Source organism: Bombina bombina, chromosome 3 (assembly GCF_027579735.1).
Source record: "Bombina bombina isolate aBomBom1 chromosome 3, aBomBom1.pri, whole genome shotgun sequence".
Classification (NCBI taxonomy): Eukaryota; Metazoa; Chordata; class Amphibia; order Anura; family Bombinatoridae; genus Bombina; species Bombina bombina.
This window is the reverse complement of record NC_069501.1, coordinates 1038842373-1038866727: the sequence shown is the minus strand read 5'-3', so window position 1 is coordinate 1038866727 and position 24355 is coordinate 1038842373. Positions and strand designations below refer to the sequence as shown.

General features: G+C 36.8%; 1 protein-coding gene across 2 annotated transcripts in view; it reads right to left on the bottom strand.

Moving 5' to 3' along the window:
• The window catches only part of VDR (vitamin D receptor), a 401245-nt gene that overhangs the window by 210900 nt on the left and 165990 nt on the right, over positions 1–24355 (bottom strand). For both annotated transcript variants that reach the window (XM_053708254.1, XM_053708253.1), the window contains one exon: positions 2588–2738. In XM_053708254.1, coding sequence (XP_053564229.1) covers positions 2588–2736 — 149 coding nt within the window. In that variant the 5' untranslated portion in view covers positions 2737–2738. The remainder of the gene's footprint in view (positions 1–2587; positions 2739–24355) is intronic.

The following is a 24355-nucleotide window of genomic DNA, read 5'->3' as shown; positions in this document are numbered from 1 at the left end:
CTGCAGTAGGGATAAGAAGCCATTTGAAACATATTAAGGGAAAATATTTTATAGTCCAGTGTCCCTTTAAAGAAAGAGATTGGTGTAGCCCTGCCCTCTTCTCTTTCCCTTAAGGTGGTTTTAATGTTGTAAGTGCTTCCCCCCTAACAAAGCAGCTTTCTTGTTTACCTGTCTTTTCTTAGCCGATAGTGATTACATCTCATAAGGCACATTTTGTAAGCCTTCCAGGACCTGCAATAGGGGCCCCTCATAGCATAATACTGGAGAAAGCAAAAAGTACAAACAAAATGTTCAACTTATTATTATTTGGACTGGACTAATGTATTTATGATACAGGGTTTCTAAAGTAGAGGTAATTATTATTTTATAATGTATGCTATAGATGTCAGTATGAATATTTTCATGTATTTGTTATATAAGTTTGTGGACATACATTTTAATTGTATTATTTGGAATATGAATATTTTTATTGTAGGATTTGTATGTATTTAACCTGGTTGCTTTGGCAACATATACATGACCTTTCACATAGGATGCTACTATGATTTAAATAGCCCTGCTAACATTTGTTGGTTATTTCTGAAGCTTATAGCTGAGAAACTACTGATTTTACTCCTGATCTTACTGGACATTCTGTGATGTGCTCTAACCATAGTTGAGGGAGGGTCTGCCCTCTGTTTGCTGTGAAGAACAGTTTGTGCATCTGCACTAATATTCTTTAGTGCCATCTCTAAATGTTGAGTTGAACATTCATTAGTATTGTTTATGTTCTCCAGTTGCAGTATTATACTATGTGGAACACCTATTCCTTATCTTTTATCCTCCCAATTTTTTCCTCCCAATTCTTGATTGGATTTTGATGTGGAGCAGTCTGAGCATTTTTGACAATACAAGAACTTGGTGCAGCTATTGAATAAAAAACTAACATCTATCACTTTGGGGAAAAAAACTGTTTTTTTAATTGTGTACCTAAATCGTCCTATTGTTTTATTATTTTTTATTGTTTTTGCAGACACATTGTGTTTGATGGAGCGCCCCCTTGCTGACTGTGTTGTATTTGCAACCAAGTATTTTTTTTATTCTTGGAACACCAATCTCTTTACTGGCTACCGTACCTAATCACTATGTAGCATGGCCAAACAGTTTTGTGAGGCAAGAACAATGTTTGTGATGTGTGCTTTTGTTCAATGGTGGCTGCTACTCCTACTACCAGCCTGGCTATCATACTGCAATTTTCCCTTTTATTTTTACAAGTACAATATTTTTATGTACAATTATGAAACACGCTTTTAAATTTGAGTAACTGCATCTGAATAAAACAAATGAAGTAATAAATAAATCAATAAAAGACAAATTTGATAAGATTGTTCTCTCGTTAGATCTATGCCCTCAACTTGATATTAAAGGACTATTGAAGATAGTAGAATTGCATAATCAAGTACACACTAAAACAACAATGCAATAGCACTTGCTATAAATTTTAAAATGAGCAGTAGATTTTTTTTTATGACAATTTTTAAAATGTATTTTAGTTTGCCAGCTCACTGTATCATGTGACAGCCATTAGCCAATAACAGACCCATAAATGTACACTGTGATCTCTTGCACATGCTCAGTAAAAGCTGGTGTCTCTGAAAGTGTGCATATAAAAAGGCAGTGTACAATTTGATAATGGAAATAAATTGGAAAGTCTCTTAAAACTGCATGTTTTATCTGATTTATGTTAGTTTTACTTAGTAAGTTAAAAGGGAAAGTCAAAGAGCAGTTCAGAAATAGCTGAAGAAGACCAGTGCTTCTTCTATTACAGATTTTAGCCATTTAACAAGACTCAGTGTCCACAAGTTGCAAGGAGGTAACACTGGAGACAAGCGAGTTCTGAACAGACCAAATATTCAGCGTTCTCAGACACTATTAGTCCTGCCACTTGTAACGTAATGGATTTGATTGGACATTAAATTTGCTTTATTCTCAAGTAATCCATTATTGAAGAGAAAATCTAGGTGCGTTTATAGAAGCACTGGAGTTTGCATGTGTCTTTAGCACTCTATAGTAGCAGTATATGCAACATGTCATGCATTGTAGCATAGAGTGTTGATGACAGGTCTACACTCCTGTGATGCTATGAGCCTACATATGTTTACTCTTCAACCAAGGATACAAATAGAATGGAGCAAATTTGAAAATAGAAATACCTTGGATTTTATTTAAAACTGCATGCTGTGTCTGAATCTTAATTACATTTTGAGTTTAGTGCACTTTTCATATGATTTCCAAATGTAAGCACACTTTATTGTCAGATGTAATGATTGCCCACTGGGCCCTATATATATATATATATTTATTTAATTTTTAAAGCAGCTTGCCAACATGGTTATGTTTTCTTGTGAAATTAGTAGATATTTATAAACTCAGGAGCTTGTTCTAGAATAATGAAAAATCACAAATGACATAATTAATGAAAAACAGTTTTGTAAATATACAGATACATATTAAATATTATTTAAGCCTTTCATTACACAGTTGTGTATCCATTTGTGTCATTTTAAGCCAAGGCCCAATAAATAGAATTAAAAAACTATTAACTCACCTAAAGAATCCTTTGCAGCCCTCGCATGTCATGGCATTAAAGTGGAATCCAGTAGCTTTATCCCCACAAACTCCACATATTTGAGGCACATTCTTGTCAAATTCCATGTCCACATCAGTGATGGATGTACTAGCTGCCATATAATCCATGGCTGATGGGGAAAAAATATATAACATGTTAACTAATGTCTTCAAAGCTGATTGTGGTACTTATATAGCAAAGTATCAAAGTAATACCAGTTTATATCTATTCTCACAAGAGCTCAGCTAGTAAAAAATATAGATTGTAACTGCAGTTAGGAAGAACCACTGGTTATATCTAACAGGCCCATATTACTAGATGAAGTGTAGGCTTAAAGTGATAGTAAACTTTAATAGGAGTAAATGCACTGGATAAAAGTTTAAGTTAAAGGGACATTATAGTGGAAAAAATCCAATCTGTAGCTCCCAAGTGTTACTTTAACTATGTGTGTATCTCCACTTACTGTTAAAGATATATGCTTTGTTTTTGACAGGCTGACGGTGCAGCTTTTCTTTTTTTTTCCCTTTCATAATTCAGATACAGCATGTAAATTTAAACAACTTTCCAGTTTACTTCTATTATCAAATTTGCTTCATTCTTTTGGAATCCTTAGTTAAACAGCATACCGAGGTAGGCTCAGGAGCTGAAAGCTAGCTGTCGATTTGTGGCTGCACATATATGCCTGCTGTTATTGGCTTACCAATGAGTTCAGCTAGCTCCCATTCCATTAGCACATTGCTGCTTTTTCAATAAAGGATACTAAGAGAATAAAGCAAAATTGATAATAGAAGTAAATTGGGAAGTCATAACAGTGCATGGGCATGCTGCATCACGCCCCTGCAGTGGGATAGGAGGAAGTTACAAGTTTGGTCTAGGTTTAAGGTGTGAAAATAAATTTTAAAAAAGTATTTCCAACAATAATAAAGTAGACCTGTGCTTAACGTACACTTTTAGACATTGCATTTACTTAGACTATTGTTCACGTTATTTAATCAATACTTTCACATGTATATCTCAGCTATTTTTTAAATTATATTTGTCTTCTGAAACACTATTCCATGTACGGACTACCACTTATGTAAGTGATACTTTTCAGAAATTATTTCTGAACCTGACACCCTTCAAAGAAATAGCAGGCAGTTAATACAGTGTATATACTTATAAAAAAAGGCTAATTATGCACAAGAAAATAGTATGACACATACTGTATTTATTTATTTTTGTGGTCTTTCTACTCCCCCCAGAAAGGCTAAATTGGATCCTGACAGATTCAGATCCATAACCGAGCTATATGCTACAAATTGATACATTAGCGAAGGAGATTATTATTATCTGTCATTAACTGGCTGCAGCAGAGAAAGGGATAATATAGATAGAGAGTTTATATGTCTGTTTCTACGACATCATTAATTATTGCAACTTGTGTTTAGCTTTGCAGTTGCTAAGACTATCAGTTCCATAACTGGATGCTTCCATAAAGAATGCTGGCTTCTGTATACTGTATGTTATATGTTGGTCAGATGATTTTAATGCAGAGCAGTAAGGATTATGCAAGGAATGTAAGTATTTTCCAGTCACAAGATTATGGCTTCTTAGCTAATATTTTATTTTATGTGAACCATTAGGGAACTTGTACAAAAAGACTGAACATATGGAAATGAATGCCTAGTTTGGTATTTACCATGCAGTCCAATAAACAAAATACTTTATTGCTAGGGATGGGCGAATGTGCTGAAAATGTCAAAAACGAATGTCTACAGGACTATTCGTTCAACCAATCGAATGTTGATAAGAATTAAAATCTATTAAAAATCGATAATTGAAAGTCATTTCAGTTTTTCGAATGTTACTTTCATTTTCAAATGTTCATAATTAGATCGAATAACCACATTCTGAATTTCAAATGTAATATTTGATTTAACAAATACTATTCAGAAGTTCAATAGTTCATGTGGTAGGGAATTTAGTAAATTGATACAAAATATATATAAATATATTAATTTGAATGTTTCTATTTCGCATATTGCATAATTTGAATATTACATTTAAAGAGAGCTTTAGAAATACTATTACAATTATAATTCAAATCGAATTATTAGAAAAATTCAAATTGAATATTAAATTTTAAAAAAGCATTAGAAATACTACTACAGTGAACGAGTGTTAGAATGCTGTACAAACAATCAAAACTATTGAACAAATGTGTTAAAATTTGTTTAATTTTCGAATTTCGTAAAACATTCACCCATCCCTATTCATTACCCACTTTTTCTCCTTCAATTGGACAATAACACATGGACAACAACAGTGCAGGAAAGACCAACATTGGTCGCATTTATTCATTGTCATTAATTAACTTTATTATTAACCGACTAAGGGCCAGATTACGAGTGGAGCACTATTTAGTTCTTACGCTAGAGTAAACTTTTTGTGCGCGTCAGTTTGCGTTCGTATTATGAGTTTAGAGTAAAAAGTTTGCGCCCTCAGACTAACCCGATAACGGCAAACATCTTACTTCTAGCGCAATTAGAATGTCATGCACGCGATAACCTATTCCCCCATAGAAGTCAACGGGGGAAAAAAAAAACCACCATACTTGTGCGCTAACCTGAACTCATATTCTTATATTCGCTTACCCAAACTCATATTCTCAAATGCGCTAACCTAAACTCATATTCTCATATGCGCTAACCTGAACGCATGTTCTCAAGTGCGCTAACCTGACATGAAAATATGCAGTGCATCAGGGTGTTCTTAGCGATCTTCTGACCTGTTTTTGTGCGGGAGAGTCACCCGAGGCCCACTCCTAGGCTGTGAAGCTCCTCCCATTAACCTGTCCCAAACAACTCTGCTATGTATACAGGGCTGAGGCCTTCTGATAGAGCGGCAGGGGGTCCTCCAACCCATAATGGGCACTGACACTGTTCGCAGCGCAAACCAAATTATGTCAAGGGGAGACCATCATTTAGCATCACTCAGTCTTACAAAGGGTAGCTTGACTAAACCTACCTTAGCCGTGCTACCTTAAATAACCTATGGAAGCTGCAACCTCAATGCCACGGTTAAATCAGTTACCAGGGAGGGAGAGCAGAAAACAGTAGACCACTAACAGAAAGCAGAAAGAGAGGCCAGGATACAGACGATAGCCTCTTTAAACTGGGAGGTGAGTCACTACACTTTGCCAGGCACTCTCACAGCACTACATTTTCCCATTTGCCAGGCATTAACACTTAGTAATGTTTAAAGCCCATAAAGGGCTCTCCGCTGGCTATATATATATATATATATATATATATATATATATATATATATATATATATATATATATTTACACATATATACACACACACACACATATATATATATATATATATATATATATATATATATATATATATATATATATATATATATATATATATATATATGTCCGGATTTTCCATTAGGCACAGTAGGCATGTGCCTACTGCCTGTCAGTAATAAAAAAAAAAAAAAATTGTAAGGGCATTCATTTTAGTAAGAATTGTGCTGCCAGGTGCTTACAGAGTTGAGTGTTTCATTGGGAATATGTTACAGCAGTTGAGGGAGCCATGAAGGAGAGAGGGGCAAAGATTAAAACTAAACCCCTCCCATTTTCGCCAGGCATGTTTAGTTTCACTTTTATTTTATGATGTACTTCTGTTGCCTCACACAGCCAAGCTCCATGCTGATGTGTAGCAGATACTTTTTGTTGAAGAAATGAAAGCTTCAGAACAACAGGTTAGGACTGTACAGGCTTCTAATGCTGCCTAGAATGACAACATAACAAGCAGAGCATTTTAACCCCTTGGCTACCAGAGAGGATTGCAGTGTATTCACTTGTTATGTGCTGTAGTGCATTTTAATAGCCAGGGGGTTAAATTCTGCTTCAGGATGAATGTTTTTGTTCTATAAAGGCATTGGAGGTGAGGAGGTTATGTGCTGCTCTGCTCTTTATTACAAGATGCCAATTGTGATTAACAGCCTTTAGGGCACTTTGACAACAAAGTTTGTGGACTGTACGGCTGTAAAATGTGTATGTGTGTAAACCACTCACATGGCATATTTGTTTGTATGTATGTATATGTATGTGTGTGCATATATATATATATATATACATACATACACACACACATCACATTAAAAATTGTTAATCTTTTCTTTTATCAAGTAAGTGTGGTATGTTTGTATTTTCTGGTAAATTGAATTTCTAATTTTAAACACATTTGTTGAACCCTGGATTACATATAATCTACAACATTCCATGTTTTCCTTTGAGAGCAACATCATATTATATTTATATTTCAGAACAAAATAAATGTAACATCTGTGTGTATTTGTACCAAAAATATCAGAGTTCACAAATTTTTTTTAATGTAGTGGATAAAAGACCTACATTTTATATTTTCTTCAACTGGCTGCACAGTTTGTTGATGAGCTTGCATGCTGCTAGTTTTAATATTGCTATTGTTTACACAAAACTGTGTTTAACTCCAACAAAATGTTAAGCACATAGTCAAAGTTATCTCCAGAAAAGCAATACACTAATGGCTTGTCAATAAACATGTCCTATGAGCACATCTGGGTCTGCACAGATGTGTATTGCTGTCTCAGAACTGACATTGACTATGTGTTTAACTCTTTTGCAAGAGGCTAACACACTTCTGTGCAAGCACTAGTGCAATAATAAAATGCCCTAGCAAACTGTCACATTTTATGTCCCTTTAAATGGGTTTTCTTTTGAATATTTTGCATTAAAAGTTTAACATGATTTGTTTTTGTTATACATAATAGAAATTGTATGGCCATTTGAGTCAAGTGAATATTGATTTTTGGTGTAGCTTCCATTACAACAAATATTGCAATTGGTGTGTGTATTTGTGTATCTCCATAAAATGGAAAATGTAATTTTACATCTAATATTTATTTTTAGTTGTCCTAAATAATAATAAAAGAAGTCTTCATTTTTTTCCACTTTTTTTGGGGGGTGGGGTGGGGGGGGGGGCGCTTCAGGATTTTGTGCCTACAGGCACCTGAGATGTAAATCCGGCCCTGTAAACAATATATATATATATATATATATATATATATATATATATATATATATATATATGAGCAAAAAAGATGGGTGTAGGGGTGGCGCTGTAAAAACACCCTAAAAATGTATATTCAAATGTGACTAGAGTGATGAATTTGCTGCCTATGAATATCTATCCAGAGAAAACTGTGCCCCCGGGAACAGTGAACCTGATAGAATAAAATGTGTAATAAATTAAGGGAAAAAAGGGGATGAGGAATATTCAAGAGGGCGCAACACTCAAAAAGTAAGACCCTAAATATGGGAGTCTGTTTTAAGTTAGTTTAAAAAACCCAGTTTACTGGAATAGAGCAACTGGTTAATGTATATGTCTGGGTTTCCAAATGATAGAAATGCTGTAGATCAGAAAAAAGGTGATTATAGTTATTATTTAGTGTCACTATTAAAAGCTAATATTTAGTTGGAAAGCAAATGGTATCTAAAATGAATGTATACAATATACACAATTAACTTAGTTGGAATGCAGTTATCAATATTGTTGTTCTAGCCACATAACTAGTGTAGTACCCGCTGGATTGTGTGTGACAAATTAAGTGCACAAAGACATATATCAAAATGCAGCCACCTGTATCCAGGAGTGACCTAAATATTAGCAAAAGTCACTACGCTTGATACTTTAAATATTATGATAGCCTAAGCATACCATGCGTAGTAGTAATAATAATGATAGGAGAGTTTCAATATCAATCTAAATCACAACAAAAATAGCCCAATAAAGTTCAATACAGTTCAAAGTATAAGTCCAATATTGGTGGAAAGCTTCAATAGCTGTAGGTAGATGCAAGTAATGCAAAATATTTAGGCAAATATAACAATGTATCCACGTTCCACAACGAGCCCGTTGGGAGTATACTTACACTCCGTTACCTCAATCTAATGAGGTAAGTGCCGCGCAGTGTATAAGTAGTTCTCCCTCCCGGTATCTGTGGTATAATGGAGCGGTGTCCTCTAACGATCCAGAGATCTCCTTAGTACTCTCTCTCGAATTTGGCTCAATCATGTAAGAGAAAGGACATACAATAGTGCAACATTGTATGGGAATATCTCACTTTTTATTTATTTAACAATTGTGCGCTTACATCAAATGACCTCAATAGTATGAGGTAATTAAAAGCATTCCTCTGAGGAAGAAGGGCACAAAAGTTCCATATCCCTTCGAAACGCGTCAGGTTCCTTGTTTTTTACCGTATGTTCCATCTGTATTATACACAGATTTTATCAGATTTTATCAGTATTTGTTCAGGAGTCAAAGGACAAAGAATTTTTATACCAATGCTTTTAATTACCTCATACTATTTAGGTCATTTGATGTAAGCGCACAATTGTTAAATAAATAAAAAGTGAGATATTCCCATACAATGTTGCACTATTGTATCTCCTTTCTCTTACATGATTGAGCCAAATTCGAGAGAGAGTGCTAAGGAGATCTCTGGATCGTAAGAGGACACTGCTCCATTATACCACAGATACCGGGAGGGAGAACTACCTATACACTGCGCGGCACTTACCTCATTAGATTGAGGTAACGGAGTGTAAGTATACTCCCAACGGGCTCGTTGTGGAACGTGGATACATTGTTATATTTGCCTAAACATTTTGCATTACTTGCATCTACCTACAGCTATTGAAGCTTTCCACCAATATTGGACTTATACTTTGAACTGTATTGAACTTTATTGGGCTATTTTTGTTGTGATTTAGATTGATATTGAAACTCTCCTATCATTATTATTACTACTACGCATGGTATGCTTAGGCTATCATAATATTTAAAGTATCAAGCGTAGTGACTTTTGCTAATATTTAGGTCACTCCTGGATACAGGTGGCTGCATTTTGATATATGTCTTTGTGCACTTAATTTGTCACACACAATCCAGCGGGTACTACACTAGTTATGTGGCTAGAACAACAATATTGTTAACTGCATTCCAACTAAGTTAATTGTGTATATTGTATACATTCATTTTAGATACCATTTGCTTTCCAACTAAATATTAGCTTTTAATAGTGACACTAAATAATAACTATAATCACCTTTTTTCTGATCTACAGCATTTCTATCATTTGGAAACCCAGACATATACATTAACCAGTTGCTCTATTCCAGTAAACTGGGTTTTTTAAACTAACTTAAAACAGACTCCCATATTTAGGGTCTTACTTTCTGAGTGCTGCGCCCTCTTGAATATTCCTCATCCCCTTTTTTCCCTTACTTTATTACACATATATATATATATATATATACACACATATATACACACACACATATATATATATATATATATATATATATATATATACACACACATACACACAGTCGTATGCAAAAGTTTAGACACCCCTGACAATTTCCACGATTTTCATTTATAAATAATTGGGTGTTTGGATCAGAAATTTAATTTTGATCTATTAAATAACTGAAGGACACAGTAATATTTCTGTAGTGAAATAAGGTTTATTGGATTAACAGAAAATGTACAATATGCATCAAAACGAAATTATACAGGTGCATAAATTTCCCCCCTCAAAAAATAAAAATATACAGTATATATATATATATATATATATATATATATATATATATATATATATATATATACAGCAGGTATTGGCAGGTGCACTCTCACTAACACTTTAGTTCCAAATGCCAGGGTGCTAGAATATGGTGTAAAATATGGAAATCAGGAGACAGCACTCACTGGTCTTGACAATACTGGATTTATTCAGTGACGTTTCGGGGAATACATCCCTTCATCAGACCAGAGTACATAGAATGAAGCAAACATTTATACTGTTCCATAAGACCCTCCCCCAGTGTGAAATTGCACCAAAATTGTTGCCATGGCAACCACCAAGTGTCAACAAACCCCATACAAATGAAAAACAAATGAATTAAAAAAACAAAATATACCACAATATACCAAATAAGTGAACATTGCAACCATGTACATATACAGAGCAAGTGGGAATCATAATGCAAACGGTAGATACAATTAAAGATCAAACAGAATATCAATAGAAAAAAGTATTCAGCATAGATAGATGTTATGGATGGGCAGCAGTTAACAGGACCAATGAGCAATGCTTAGATTAAACATTTCATTACAGGCTTATACTGAGCAAGCAATATCTACTTTATTTATTCTGATATATATTTATTTTGTTTAACTTAAAATTTACTTAAAGGGACACTGAACCCAAATGTTTTATTTTGTGATTCAGATAGAGCATGCGATTTTAAGCAACTTTCTAATTTATTCCTATTATCAATTTTTCTTTGTTCTCTTGCTATCTTTATTTGAAAAAAAAGGCATCTAAGCTGTTTTTTTTTTGTTCAGTACCCTGCACAGTACTTGTTGACAGGTTGTTCACCAAAAATGGGCCGGCATCTAAACATTCTTGCTTTTCAAATAAAGATACCAAGAGAATGAAGAAAATTTGATAATAGGAAGTAAATTAGAAAGTTGCTTAAATGCTCTATCTGAACCATGAAAGAAACATTTGGGTTCAGTGTCCCTTTAACATGTTGATGAATGGTTCCCTCTGAGCGATATAAAGTAGAATAACATATTAATATAGTGTCTAATTGTAACAGATTTACCCATTACTTCTCACAAAATGTGCATACCTGTTCTATTTTGCAACGCATTTTACAATGTACTAATAAAATAAATAGCAAACAGAGCTTATGGTAATAAATCTTCATGGACTTCAGCATCTGGTATTTGTATTTTTTTTATACCCAGTCTTGTAAAAGAATGTAACCAGGTTCCAGACATAGATTTGCTGCCTCCATAATGCTAAAAAAGGATCCACCCACTATTGTTTAAAAGGGACATTTTTTATTTTATTTTTTAAATAGAACACACACAAAAAATTTGAAAAGTGTAGCTTAAAGGGACTCGAAATGACATGATTCAGATAGAGAATACAATTTTTAAAAAAAGATTCCAATTTACTTCTATTATCAGATTTGCATCATTTTCATTTTGTTCTTTGTTAAAGAGATATCCAGATAGGTTGCATACACATGTCTGCAGCACTACAGGACAGGCAAAGTGCTGCCATCTAATGCTCTTGCTAATGCATAACATTGTTGCAAAACTGCAGCCATATAGTGCTGCAGATAAGTGCATGCTCCCGATCTTACGTCACTGCTTTTCAACAATGGATAACAAGAAAACGAAAGAAAAAAAAATAGAAGTAAAGTGGAAAGTTTAAAATTGCATGCTCTGTCTGAATCATGAAAGAAAATTGTGGGCTTTATGTCCCTTTAAATGCATTATTTGTTTCTTCTTCCAAACATAGATGTACAGGTATTGAAAAGTAAAAGAAATGCATTTGTTTAAGTTCTTATCAGCCAAATAGCAACTAACACATAGGTACAAACTATTCATGTATAGGAGCTCATACGCATGTTCTTTCTGGTATACAGAGCTCCCAGAGTGTAACTCAATAAAAATTCTGGAGTAGACTGTCCCTTGAAGTTTATATTATGTGTGTGGTTATCAAGCAGATACAAAACACTCATTTCAAGTCTCCATGATTGGTTATTACCTCTGTTTGCCCAGCTCTTTCACTGAACACTAGAACATGCTCAGTACTGATTTAAAATACCAGCTGGCAGCAATCACGTACATGTGATTTAGCTGGACTTTTTTCATAACACAATTAATTCTGCACGGTAGTTTACTTCATGAATCTTATGATTTGGAAATGAAGTTTCCACTACAACTATGGGAACACTTGTCCTTTCCATAGCTAGAATAGTAATTAATGATAGCGAATGCCAATCACGTTTATAAAAGGAACCAGTGATTTCATTCTCAAAACAAAAAGGTAAAATTTACAGAGCATTTCATTAACTTCAGGTACCAATCCCCAAATGAGGAATCCTAAAATCTAGAATTATTCAAAAATTATTTCACTGATATTTCATTAAAAGGGAGACTCAAGTCAAAATTAAACTTTCACGATTCCGATAGAACTTGCAATTTTAATCAACTACCCAATTTACTGCCATTAACAAAAACTGCACAGTCTTTTTATATTTAAACCTTTTGAGTCACCAGCTCCTACTGAGCATGTGCAAGAATTTACAGAATATACGTTTATGCATTTGTGATTGGCTGATGGCTGTCACATGATATAGGAGGAATGGAAAAATATTTTTTCTGACAAATTTCAGTTATGTCTACTTCTCATTTGAAGTTCAGACTAAGTGCTATTGCATTGTCTTTCTATCATTCAATTGTTAATTGTGCAAATCCACTGTATTTACTGGTCCTTTAATATTTATAAATAAAAAAAAATACATATATATTATTTGGCATTTTAACCAGCACTAAGTGTATGTAGGTATTGGGTACTTGTGAAGCGCAGCTAATCACCCGTAAGGGTGTCAAGGCGCTGCTCATTTTATCGACCTCGGAAGGATGAAAGGCTGAGTGGACCTCGCCGGGGATCGAACCTGCAACCCTCGGGTTGCTACAGAACTCAGCCACAGTGCATTAGCATGCTTAGCTATCTGTCCGGCTTAAAGTGTATGTCAATTTTGTCTTATTTTAACCAATTTTAATATTGCTTTCCAGTTAATAAAGAAAACCGCCACTTTATTTGCTCCGTTTTAGGTAGCAGCTCCTCCCACCCGCTACTTCTGGATTTAATTCCCTGTAACGTATACAGCAGTCCCACTCGCTGTATACGTAGAGTCAATGCGCGCTCCCGGCTTTGCTATCCACAGCGCAAGCGTTGTGTCCTTACTTACCCATGTACTTACTTACCAAGCGCTCTGAAAATTGCTGCTAAAATGACTAAGTCCCATAAAAGTGTAATAGCGCATGCGCTAAATGTGAACGCACGTGAGAGCTCTGTGTGACGGCGGCTTACAAACGCAGGTGCATTACATACGCTTGACATAGCCGAAAGGCGTTTGGTCCCCCGGGGGGATCGGATTATTGGTTGACACAAGGGAGCCTACAATGTCAATCATTAATCCAAGATGGAGGGCGGAGGATTGAGATGACAATCGTAATGAAATAAAGCTCAAATAATAGGTAATTAGAAGTTTGCTGAAAAACATAATTTATGCTTACCTGATAAATTTATTTCTCTTGTAGTGTATCCAGTCCACGGATCATCCATTACTTGTGGGATATTCTCCTTCCTAACAGGAAGTTGCAAGAGGATCACCCACAGCAGAGCTGCTATATAGCTCCTCCCCTAACTGCCATATCCAGTCATTCGACCGAAACAAACAGAGAAAGGAGAAACCATAGGGTGCAGTGGTGACTGTAGTTTAATTAAAATTTAGACCTGCCTTAAAATGACAGGGCGGGCCGTGGACTGGATACACTACAAGAGAAATAAATTTATCAGGTAAGCATAACTTATGTTTTCTCTTGTTAAGTGTATCCAGTCCACGGATCATCCATTACTTGTGGGATACCAATACCAAAGCTAAAGTACACGGATGATGGGAGGGACAAGGCAGGGATTAAGCGGAAGGAACCACTGCCTGAACAACCTTTCTCCCAAAAACAACCTCTGAAGAAGCAAAAGTATCAAATTTGTAAAATTTGGAAAAAGTGTGAAGCGAAGACCAAGTCGCGGCCTTGCAAATCTGTTCAACAGAGGCCTCATTTTTAAAGGCCCAGGTGGAAGCCACAGCTCTAGTAGAATGAGCTATAATCCTTTCAGGGGGCTGCTGTCCAGCAGTCTCATAGGCTAGGCGTATTATGCTCCGAAGCCAAAAGGAAAGAGAGGTTGCTGAAGCTTTTTGACCTCTCCTCTGTCCAGAGTAAACGACAAACAGAGTAGATGTTTGACGAAAATCTTTAGTAGCTTGTAAGTAAAACTTCAAGGCACAGACTACGTCCAGATTATGTAAAAGACTTTCTTCTTTGAAGAAGGATTAGGACACAATGATGGAACAACAATCTCTTGATTGATATTCTTGTTAGAAACTACCTTAGGTAAAAACCCAGGTTTGGTCCGCAGAACTACCTTATCCGCATGAAAAATCAGATAAGGAGAATCACATTGTAGGGCAGATAACTCAGAGACTCTCCGAGCCGAGGAAATAGCCATCAAAAAAATAACTTTCCAGGATAAAAGCTTAATATCAATGGAATGAAGGGGTTCAAACTGAACTCCTTGAAGAACTTTAAGAACCAAGTTTAAGCTCCACGGGGGAGCAACAGGTTTAAACACAGGCTTAATTCTAACCAAAGTCTGACAAAATGCCTGAACGTCTGGAACCTCTGCCAGACGCTTGTGCAAAAGAATAGACAGAGCAGAAATCTGTCCCTTTAAGGAACTAGCTGATAATCCTTTGTCCAAACCCTCTTGGAGAAAGGACAATATCCTTGGAATCCTAACCTTACTCCATGAGTAATTCTTGTATTCACACCAATAAAGATATTTACGCCATATCTTGTGGTAGATTTTCCTGGTGACAGGCTTTCGTGCCTGTATTAAGGTATCAATGACCGACTCGGAGAAACCACGCTTTGATAGAATCAAGCGTTCAATCTCCAGGCAGTCAGTCTCAGAGAAATTAGATTTGGATGATTGAAAGGACCTTGTATTAGAAGGTCTTGTCTCAGAGGTAGAGTCCATGGTGGAAAGGATGACATGTCCACTAGGTCTGCATACCAGGTCCTGCGTGGCCACGCAGGCGCTATCAGAATCACTGATGCTCTCTCCTGTTTGATCTTGGCAATCAGTCGAGGGAGCAGAGGAAACGGTGGAAACACATAAGCCAGGTTGAAGAACCAAGGCGCTGCTAGAGCATCTATCAGCGTCGCTTCTGGGTCCCTGGACCTGGATCCGTAACAAGGAAGCTTGGCGTTCTGGCGAGACGCCATGAGATCCAACTCTGGTTTGCCCCAACGATGAATCAATTGAGAAAACACCTCCGGATGGAGTTCCCACTCCCCCCGGATGAAAAGTCTGACGACTTAGAAAATCCGCCTCCCAGTTCTCTACGCCTGGGATATGGATCGCTGACAGGTGGCAAGAGTGAGACTCTGCCCAGCGAATTATCTTTGAGACTTCTAACATCGCTAGGGAACTCCTGGTCCCCCCTTGATGGTTGATGTAAGCCACAGTCGTGATGTTGTCCGACTGAAATCTGATGAACCTCAGTGTTGCTAACTGAGGCCAAGCCAGAAGAGCCTTGTATATTGCTCTTAACTCCAGAATATTTATTGGGAGGAGTTTCTCCTCCTGAGTCCAAGATCCGTGAGCCTTCAGGGAGTTCCAGACTGCACCCCAACCTAGAAGGCTGGCATCTGTTGTTACAATCGTCCAATCTGGCCTGCGAAAGGACATCCCCTTGGACAGATGGACCCGAGATAGCCACCAGAGAAGAGAATCTCTGGTCTCTTGATCCAGATTTAGTAGAGGGGACAAATCTGAGTAATCCCCGTTCCACTGACTTAGCATGCATAATTGCAGCGGTCTGAGATGCAGGCGCGCAAATGGCACTATGTCCATTGCCGCTACCATTAAGCTGATTACTTCCATACACTGAGCCACTGACGGGCGTGGAATGGAATGAAGGACACGGCAAGCATTTAGGAGTTTTGATAACCTGGACTCCGTCAGGTAAATTTTCATCTCTACAGAATCTATAAGAGTCCCTAGGAAGGGGACTCTTGTGAGTGGGGATAGAGAACTCTTTTCCACGTTCACTTTCCACCCATGCGACCTCAGAAATGCCAGAACTATCTCTGTATGAGACTTGGCAATTTGAAAGTTTGATGCCTGTATCAGGATGTTGTCTAGATAAGGAGCCACCGCTATGCCTCGTGGTCTTAGAACCGCCAGAAGTGAGCCCAGAACCTTTGTAAAAATTCTCGGGGCTGTGGCCAACCCGAAGGGAAGAGCTACAAATTGGTAATGCCTGTCTAGAAAGGCAAACCTTAGGAACCGATGATGATCTTTGTGAATCGGTATGTGAAGGTAGGCATCCTTTAAGTCCACTGTGGTCATGTACTGACCCTCTTGGATCATGGGTAGGATGGTCCGAATAGTTTCCATTTTGAATGATGGAACTCTGAGGAATTTGTTTAAGATCTTTAGATCCAAGATTGGTCTGAATGTTCCCTCTTTCTTGGGAACCACAAACAGATTTGAATAAAACCCCTGTCCTTGTTCCGTCCGCGGAACTGGATGGATCACTCCCATTACTAGGAGGTGTTGCACACAGCTTAGGAATGCCTCTTTCTTTATCTGGTTTGCTGATAACCTTGAAAGATGAAATCTCCCTTGTGGAGGAGAAGCTTTGAAGTCCAGAAGATATCCCTGAGATATGATCTCCAACGCCCAGGGATCCTGAACATCTCTTGCCCACGCCTGGGCGAAGAGAGAAAGTCTGCCCCCCACTAGATCCGTTTCCGGATAGGGGGCCGTTCCTTCATGCTGTCTTGGGGGCAGCAGCAGGCTTTCTGGTCTGCTTGCCCTTGTTCCAGGACTGGTTAGGTTTCCAGGCCTGTCTGGAATGAGCAACAGTTCCCTCTTGTTTTGAAGCGGAGGAAGTTGATGCTGCTCCTGCCTTGAAATTTCGAAAGGCACGAAAATTAGACTGTTTGGCCTTTGATTTGGCCCTGTCCTGAGGAAGGGTATGACCCTTGCCTCCAGTAATGTCGGCTATAATTTCTTTCAAGCCAGGCCCGAATAAGGTCTGCCCCTTGAAAGGAATGTTGAGTAATTTAGACTTAGAAGTCACGTCAGCTGACCAGGATTTAAACCATAACGCCCTACGCGCCTGAATGGCGAATCCGGAATTCTTAGCCGTTAGTTTAGTCAAATGAACAATGGCATCAGAAACAAATGAGATAGCTAGCTTAAGCGTTCTAAGCTTGTCAGTAATTTCATCCAATGGAGCTGTATGAATGGCCTCTTCCAGGGCCTCAAACCAGAATGCCGCCGCAGCAGTGACAGGCGCAATGCATGCAAGGGGCTGTAAAATGAAACCTTGTTGAATAAACATTTTCTTAAGGTAACCCTCCAATTTTTTATCCATTGGATCTGAAAAAGCACAACTGTCCTCAACCGGGATAGTGGTACGCTTTGCTAAAGTAGAAACTGCTCCCTCCACCTTAGGGACCGTCTGCCATAAGTCCCGTGTAGTGGCGTCTATTGGAAACATTTTTCTATATATAGGAGGTGGGGAAAAGGGCACACCGGGTCTATCCCACTCCTTGCTAATAATTTCTGTAAGCCTTTTAGGTATAGGAAAAACATCAGTACACACCGGCACCGCATAGTATCTATCCAGCCTATACAATTTTTTTGGAATTGCAACTGTGTTACAGTCATTCAGAGCAGCTAATACCTCCCCAAGCAATACACGGAGGTTCTCAAGCTTAAATTTAAAATTAGAAATCTCTGAATCAGGTTTCCCCGAGTCAGAGATGTCACCCACAGAATAAAGCTCTCCGTCCTCATGTTCTGCATACTGTGACGCAGTATCAGACATGGCTCTTACAGCACCTGTGCGCTCTGTATTTCTCCTAATCCCAGAGCTATCGCGCTTGCCTCTGAATTCAGGCAATCTAGATAATACCTCTGACAGGGTATTATTCATGATTGCAGCCATGTCCTGCAAGGTAATCGCTATGGGCGTCCCTGATGTATTTGGCGCCATACTAGCGTGCGTCCCCTGAGCGGGAGGCGAAGGTTCTGACACGTGGGGAGAGTTAGTCGGCATAACTTCCCCCTCGACAGAATCCTCTGGTGATAATTATTTTATAGATAAAGACTGATCGTTATTATTTAAAGTGAAGTCAATACATTTAGTACACATTCTCCTATGGGGCTCCACCATGGCTTTCAAACATAATGAACAAGTAGATTCATCTGTGTCAGACATGTTTAAACAGACTAGCAATGAAACTAGCAAGCTTGGAAAACACTTTAAAACAAGTTTACAAGCAATATAAAAAAACGCTACAGCGCCTTTAAGAAACACAAATTTTGTCCAAATTTGAAATAACAGTGAAAAAATGCAGTTACACTAACGAAATTTTCACAGTGTATGTAATAAGTTAGCAGAGCATTGCACCCACTTGCAAATGGATGATTAACCCCTTAATACCAAAAACAGAATAACAATTGACAAAAAACGTTTGTTTTTTTTAAAACAGTCACAACTGCCACAGCTCTACTGTGGCTTTTTACCTCCCTCAATACGACTTTTGAAGCCTTTTGAGCCCTCTAGAGAAGTCCTGGATCATGCAGGAAGAAGCAGGATGTCTGTGTCTGTAATTTTTGCTGCGCAAAAAAGCGCTAAAATAGGCCCCTCCCACTCATATTACAACAGTGGGAAGCCTCAGGGAACTGTTTCTAGGCAAAATTCAAGCCAGCCATGTGGAAAAAACTAGGCCCCAATAAGTTTTATCACCAAACATATATAAAAAAACGATTAAACATGCCAGCAAACGTTTTAAAATACATTTTTATAAGAGTATGTATCTCTATTAATAAGCCTGATACCAGTCGCTATCACTGCATTTAAGGCTTTACTTACATTACTTCGGTATCAGCAGCATTTTCTAGCAAATTCCATCCCTAGAAAAATATTAACTGCACATACCTTATTGCAGGAAAACCTGCACGCCATTCCCCCTCTGAAGTATCTCACTCCTCAGAATGTGTGAGAACAGCAAAGGATCTTAGTTACTTCTGCTAAGATCATAGAAAACGCAGGCAGATTCTTCTTCTAAATATTGCCTGAGATAAACAGTACACTCCGGTACCATTTAAAAATAACAAACTTTTAATTGAAGAAATAAACTAAGTATAAAACACCATAGTCCTCTCACGACCTCCATCTATGTTGAGGGTTGCAAGAGAATGACTGGATATGGCAGTTAGGGGAGGAGCTATATAGCAGCTCTGCTGTGGGTGATCCTCTTGCAACTTCCTGTTAGGAAGAAGAATATCCCACAAGTAATGGATGATCCGTGGACTGGATACACTTAACAAGAGAAAAATTATGAATTAAAGTGGCGGTATTTTAAGGTCAGTTTTTAAGCAGTGTTTAGCATTGAGCTTGACTTTACATTCACTTTAAGTGTTACATCCCATGATGTCACAGAAAAAATAATGAGTGTGATACATACTGTATTGCTTTTCTGCTGTTTCTCCGTTCCAGTGGAGTTTTGATTTTTTTAAAACTTATTTTAAGTCTTTTGTGTTCTAAAAGGCAAATGCTAGTCTATATTTATTTGAACACAACTATTACCTTTCTGATTACAGTACTGTACTATTTTTCTAATGGTACTTTGTAGGGCTGCAACAACTAATCGGTAAGATTGATCATAAAAATAGTTGTCAAAGAATCTCATTATCAATTAGGTGGTCAGCAATTAGATGGTTAATTGCACAGCACCCGCTGCTTCAATCCGATGAACTCCAGCACATGGTATTGTGCAAACTTTTTTTTTTTTCTATCCGATTAATCGGATGATTATTGTCCGATTAATCGGATGATTATTGTCCGATTAATCGGATAGAAAAAAGATTAAAAAAATAAATAAATTCAATTTTTTTGCACAATCTTAGCTGAAGTAGATCATCAGATTAAAGCAGCTGGTTGTGTGCAACTGACCAACTAATCGCTGACCACCTAATTGATAATGAGATTTGTTGGCAACTATTTTTATGATCAAACTTACCGATTAGTTGTTGCAGCCCTAGTACTTTGTATACAAAAGTATTATAAATGATTTAAAACTACCTTTAGGTTACGTACATTAGCTGTATTATCACATGTATATGCCTTAAAGGGTTATGAAACCCACATTTTTTCTTTCATGATTCAGATAGAGCATGCAAATTTAAGCAACTTTCTAATTTACTCCTATTATCTATTTCTTTTCAAGCAAGCGCTGCCCAGGGTTCTCAACCAAAAATGGGCTAGCTCGTAGCTTACATTCCTGCTTTTTCAAACAAAGATCTGTGGGGTGACAGTAGAGCGCTGGTGCAAGGAGATACCACACACTTACAAAATGAGAAGATCCTTCGTTCTTCTCAGTATTGTTTAAGTGAAAAAGGGGGAGTGGGGTAAGTGCGCTAAAAAAAGCTGAAGGTATCAAAAAAAGTTTAATTGCTAACAGTGTAAATATTTGGAGAAATGTTTATGTTTAACTATATTTAAACAATGTGAAAAATAAATTGTGATTTGCAAAAAATAAAAATAAATTAAATAGTACAAGGGTTGTTCTTTGTATTAAAATTGGGAGTGGATTTCAAATCTCTAAGTGATCATAAAAAAGTAACTAAGGTAATGTGCGAAAATGTATCATTAGTAATGTTTTAAATTTTTTACAAGTGAGAAATTCCTTATATAAGGTAATTATATACTAAAAACTAAGAATAGATTATCGATAGTAGTATATTAAGATTATGTTATTCTATGGGTCCAGAACTGAAAATTAGCAGGTTCCCAGGGACCTCTCAAATAGTCCCAAAATAGTAAATGCACACAGATGTAAAGAATCTAACAAATTTATTATTAAAAAAAAGTTTTCCAATATAGCAGTTATAAAGGGGACGTCTCCCCAAATGCACAGCCTAAAATTTCTCTAAAACCATTAAAAATCTAAAAAACTGAAATAAAACAATCTCTGTAATTGTCAGTAAATATTCAGAAACCAATATCATATAAGCACGATAGAATTTCGTATTATGAACTCTCGTAATGACTATTACGATAGATTCGTTATCCAAAGTGAATTTTTTATTTCACCTAAGGATTATGAGTGGACAGTACATAGTCTCTATGCAAGTTCCGTAAAAATATGTTGACACGCAGAGGTATGCTATCTTGGGGTGATTACACACTCCCTACGGTTGTGGTTAAGACAGAATTTTTAAAGCTTACTTTATCTGAATCCTTAAAGAGCTTCTGGAGCCTGTGTCCACCGGCTATCTTTCAGTCGAGTCAGCACGCCGCATGGATCTTGGCGTCTGACGTCACCGGTAAAATCTCCGGTTGCCAAAAAAAGGATTTTTTCTCAGCTGGAGTGTATATTATATCCAGATATGATTTGGGAAATAAGTTCTTTGTCGGTCAGTAGAGATTATACCCTGCACCTAGTGCCAATGCACGCAGGGAAAAGTTAGACTCCGATATTGATGAATCAGAACGTAGCAGAATAAACCCGGGTTACCTCAGATATTGATTAAAAGTTGATTTGGGAATCAGATGTCATCATCTGTAATAGGCACAGTCACTTAGATCGACGCGTTTCACTCACCAGAGAGCTTTATCAAGATGCAGGTGACTGGCAAAAGGTGTTCTTAAGTAGGCTGTAGATGATTCTGATTGGTCCTTTCTCGGATACTTTTTTATAAAGGTGGAATTACAGGTATTTTCTTCATACGGGTATCGTATTCCTTATACATGCTCAGAGATTTAAGGTGGAAGTCTTTAGACTCAGAAAAAGGTTTTGAAACTTTTTAATGTAGTTCTTTTTGGTGGTGCTTAAGTCATTTTCCTTACCGGTTTCCTATTGTTAATTTACATTATACATTGAAGATCAAGTTTTAATTCATATAACTAATGTTATCCCTCCTATAAGGGCATAACAGCTGTTTATGAAAATCTATTATTTAGAAAATTTACATCTGTTTTGCATAAGTTATAGATATATATTCTCAGATTGTTTTTTATGGTTTGTTTGATAGATTGAGGTTATTTTCATACCTTCTGTTAATTCTATTATAATTCAAAAAGAAAAGGTGAGAGGTCTAATTCAGAGTTCAGGCCTTTAGGGTATAGAGTATCATATTTATAGATCAGTTCGGCCTCCTTTATCAACAATTTCTTCTCTATATTCCCACCTCTCCAATGTTTATGTAATTTCTTTATGGCCCAATATTTTAAGTGTTTAGTATTGCCTTTATGGACTGTTTTAAAGTGTTTGTATAAGTGGGTATCATCCTTACCATTTTTGATATTACAGATGTGTTCTCTTATGCGGTCCCTTACCATTCTTGTGGTTTCTCCAAAGTAAAAAAGATTACAGGAGCACTTTAAGATATAAATTATATTTTTATTAGTGCATCTTATGATATCTTGGATAATGAGGGGTTTTGTGACCTTATTAATTTCAATATTCTTCATTTTGCTACTGTGACTGCAGGCCTTGCATGAATAGCAGGGAAAAAATCCCATAATGTCTTTACCTGTTAGGTCTTTTTGTTTAAAAGTAATTTTCTTTGTTTTTTTTCAGTTCACTAGGGGCTAAGAGTGTCTTTAAATTGGCAACTTTTTTGAATATAAATACGGGGTTATCAGAGATTTTTTCACCTAATACATCGTCTTCTTTAAGAAGATGCCAGTGTTTTTTTATTTCTTTTTTTATAATATTCTGGTCAATACTATAATCTGTTATAAACGGAATCTTTATTTTCTCGGTATTATTTACCCTAGGTCTTTCTTTATACATTAGTAGAGACTCCCTATCTGTATTTTTTGCTCTTTCTATGGCTTTCTCTGTGATATCGTTTTGGTAACCCCTAGCTTTGAATCTTTCTAATAGGATCTCAGACTGCTGTTCAAAGTCTACGATACCCGTATGAAGAAAATACCTGTAATTCCACCTTTATAAAAAAGTATCCGAGAAAGGACCAATCAGAATCATCTACAGCCTACTTAAGAACACCTTTTGCCAGTCACCTGCATCTTGATAAAGCTCCCTGGTGAGTGAAACGCGTCGATCTAAGTGACTGTGCCTATTACAGATGATGACATCTGATTCCCAAATCAACTTTTAATCAATATCTGAGGTAACCCGGGTTTATTCTGCTACGTTCTGATTCATCAATATCGGAGTCTAACTTTTCCCTGCGTGCATTGGCACTAGGTGCAGGGTATAATCTCTACTGACCGACAAAGAACTTATTTCCCAAATCATATCTGCATATAATATACACTCCAGCTGAGAAAAAATCCTATTTTTGGCAACCGGAGATTTTACCGGTGACGTCAGACGCCAAGATCCATGCGGCGTGCTGACTCGACTGAAAGATAGCCGGTGGACACAGGCTCCAGAAGCTCTTTAAGGATTCAGATAAAGTAAGCTTTAAAAATTCTGTCTTAACCACAACCGTAGGGAGTGTGTAATCACCCCAAGATAGCATACCTCTGCGTGTCAACATATTTTTACGGAACTTACATAGAGACTATGTACTGTCCACTCATAATCCTTAGGTGAAATAAAAAATTCACTTTGGATAACGAATCTATCGTAATAGTCATTACGAGAGTTCATAATACGAAATTCTATCGTGCTTATATGATATTGGTTTCTGAATATTTACTGACAATTACAGAGATTGTTTTATTTCAGTTTTTTAGATTTTTAATGGTTTTAGAGAAATTTTAGGCTGTGCATTTGGGGAGACGTCCCCTTTATAACTGCTATATTGGAAAACTTTTTTTTAATAATAAATTTGTTAGATTCTTTACATCTGTGTGCATTTACTATTTTGGGACTATTTGAGAGGTCCCTGGGAACCTGCTAATTTTCAGTTCTGGACCCATAGAATAACATAATCTTAATATACTACTATCGATAATCTATTCTTACTTTTTAGTATATAATTACCTTA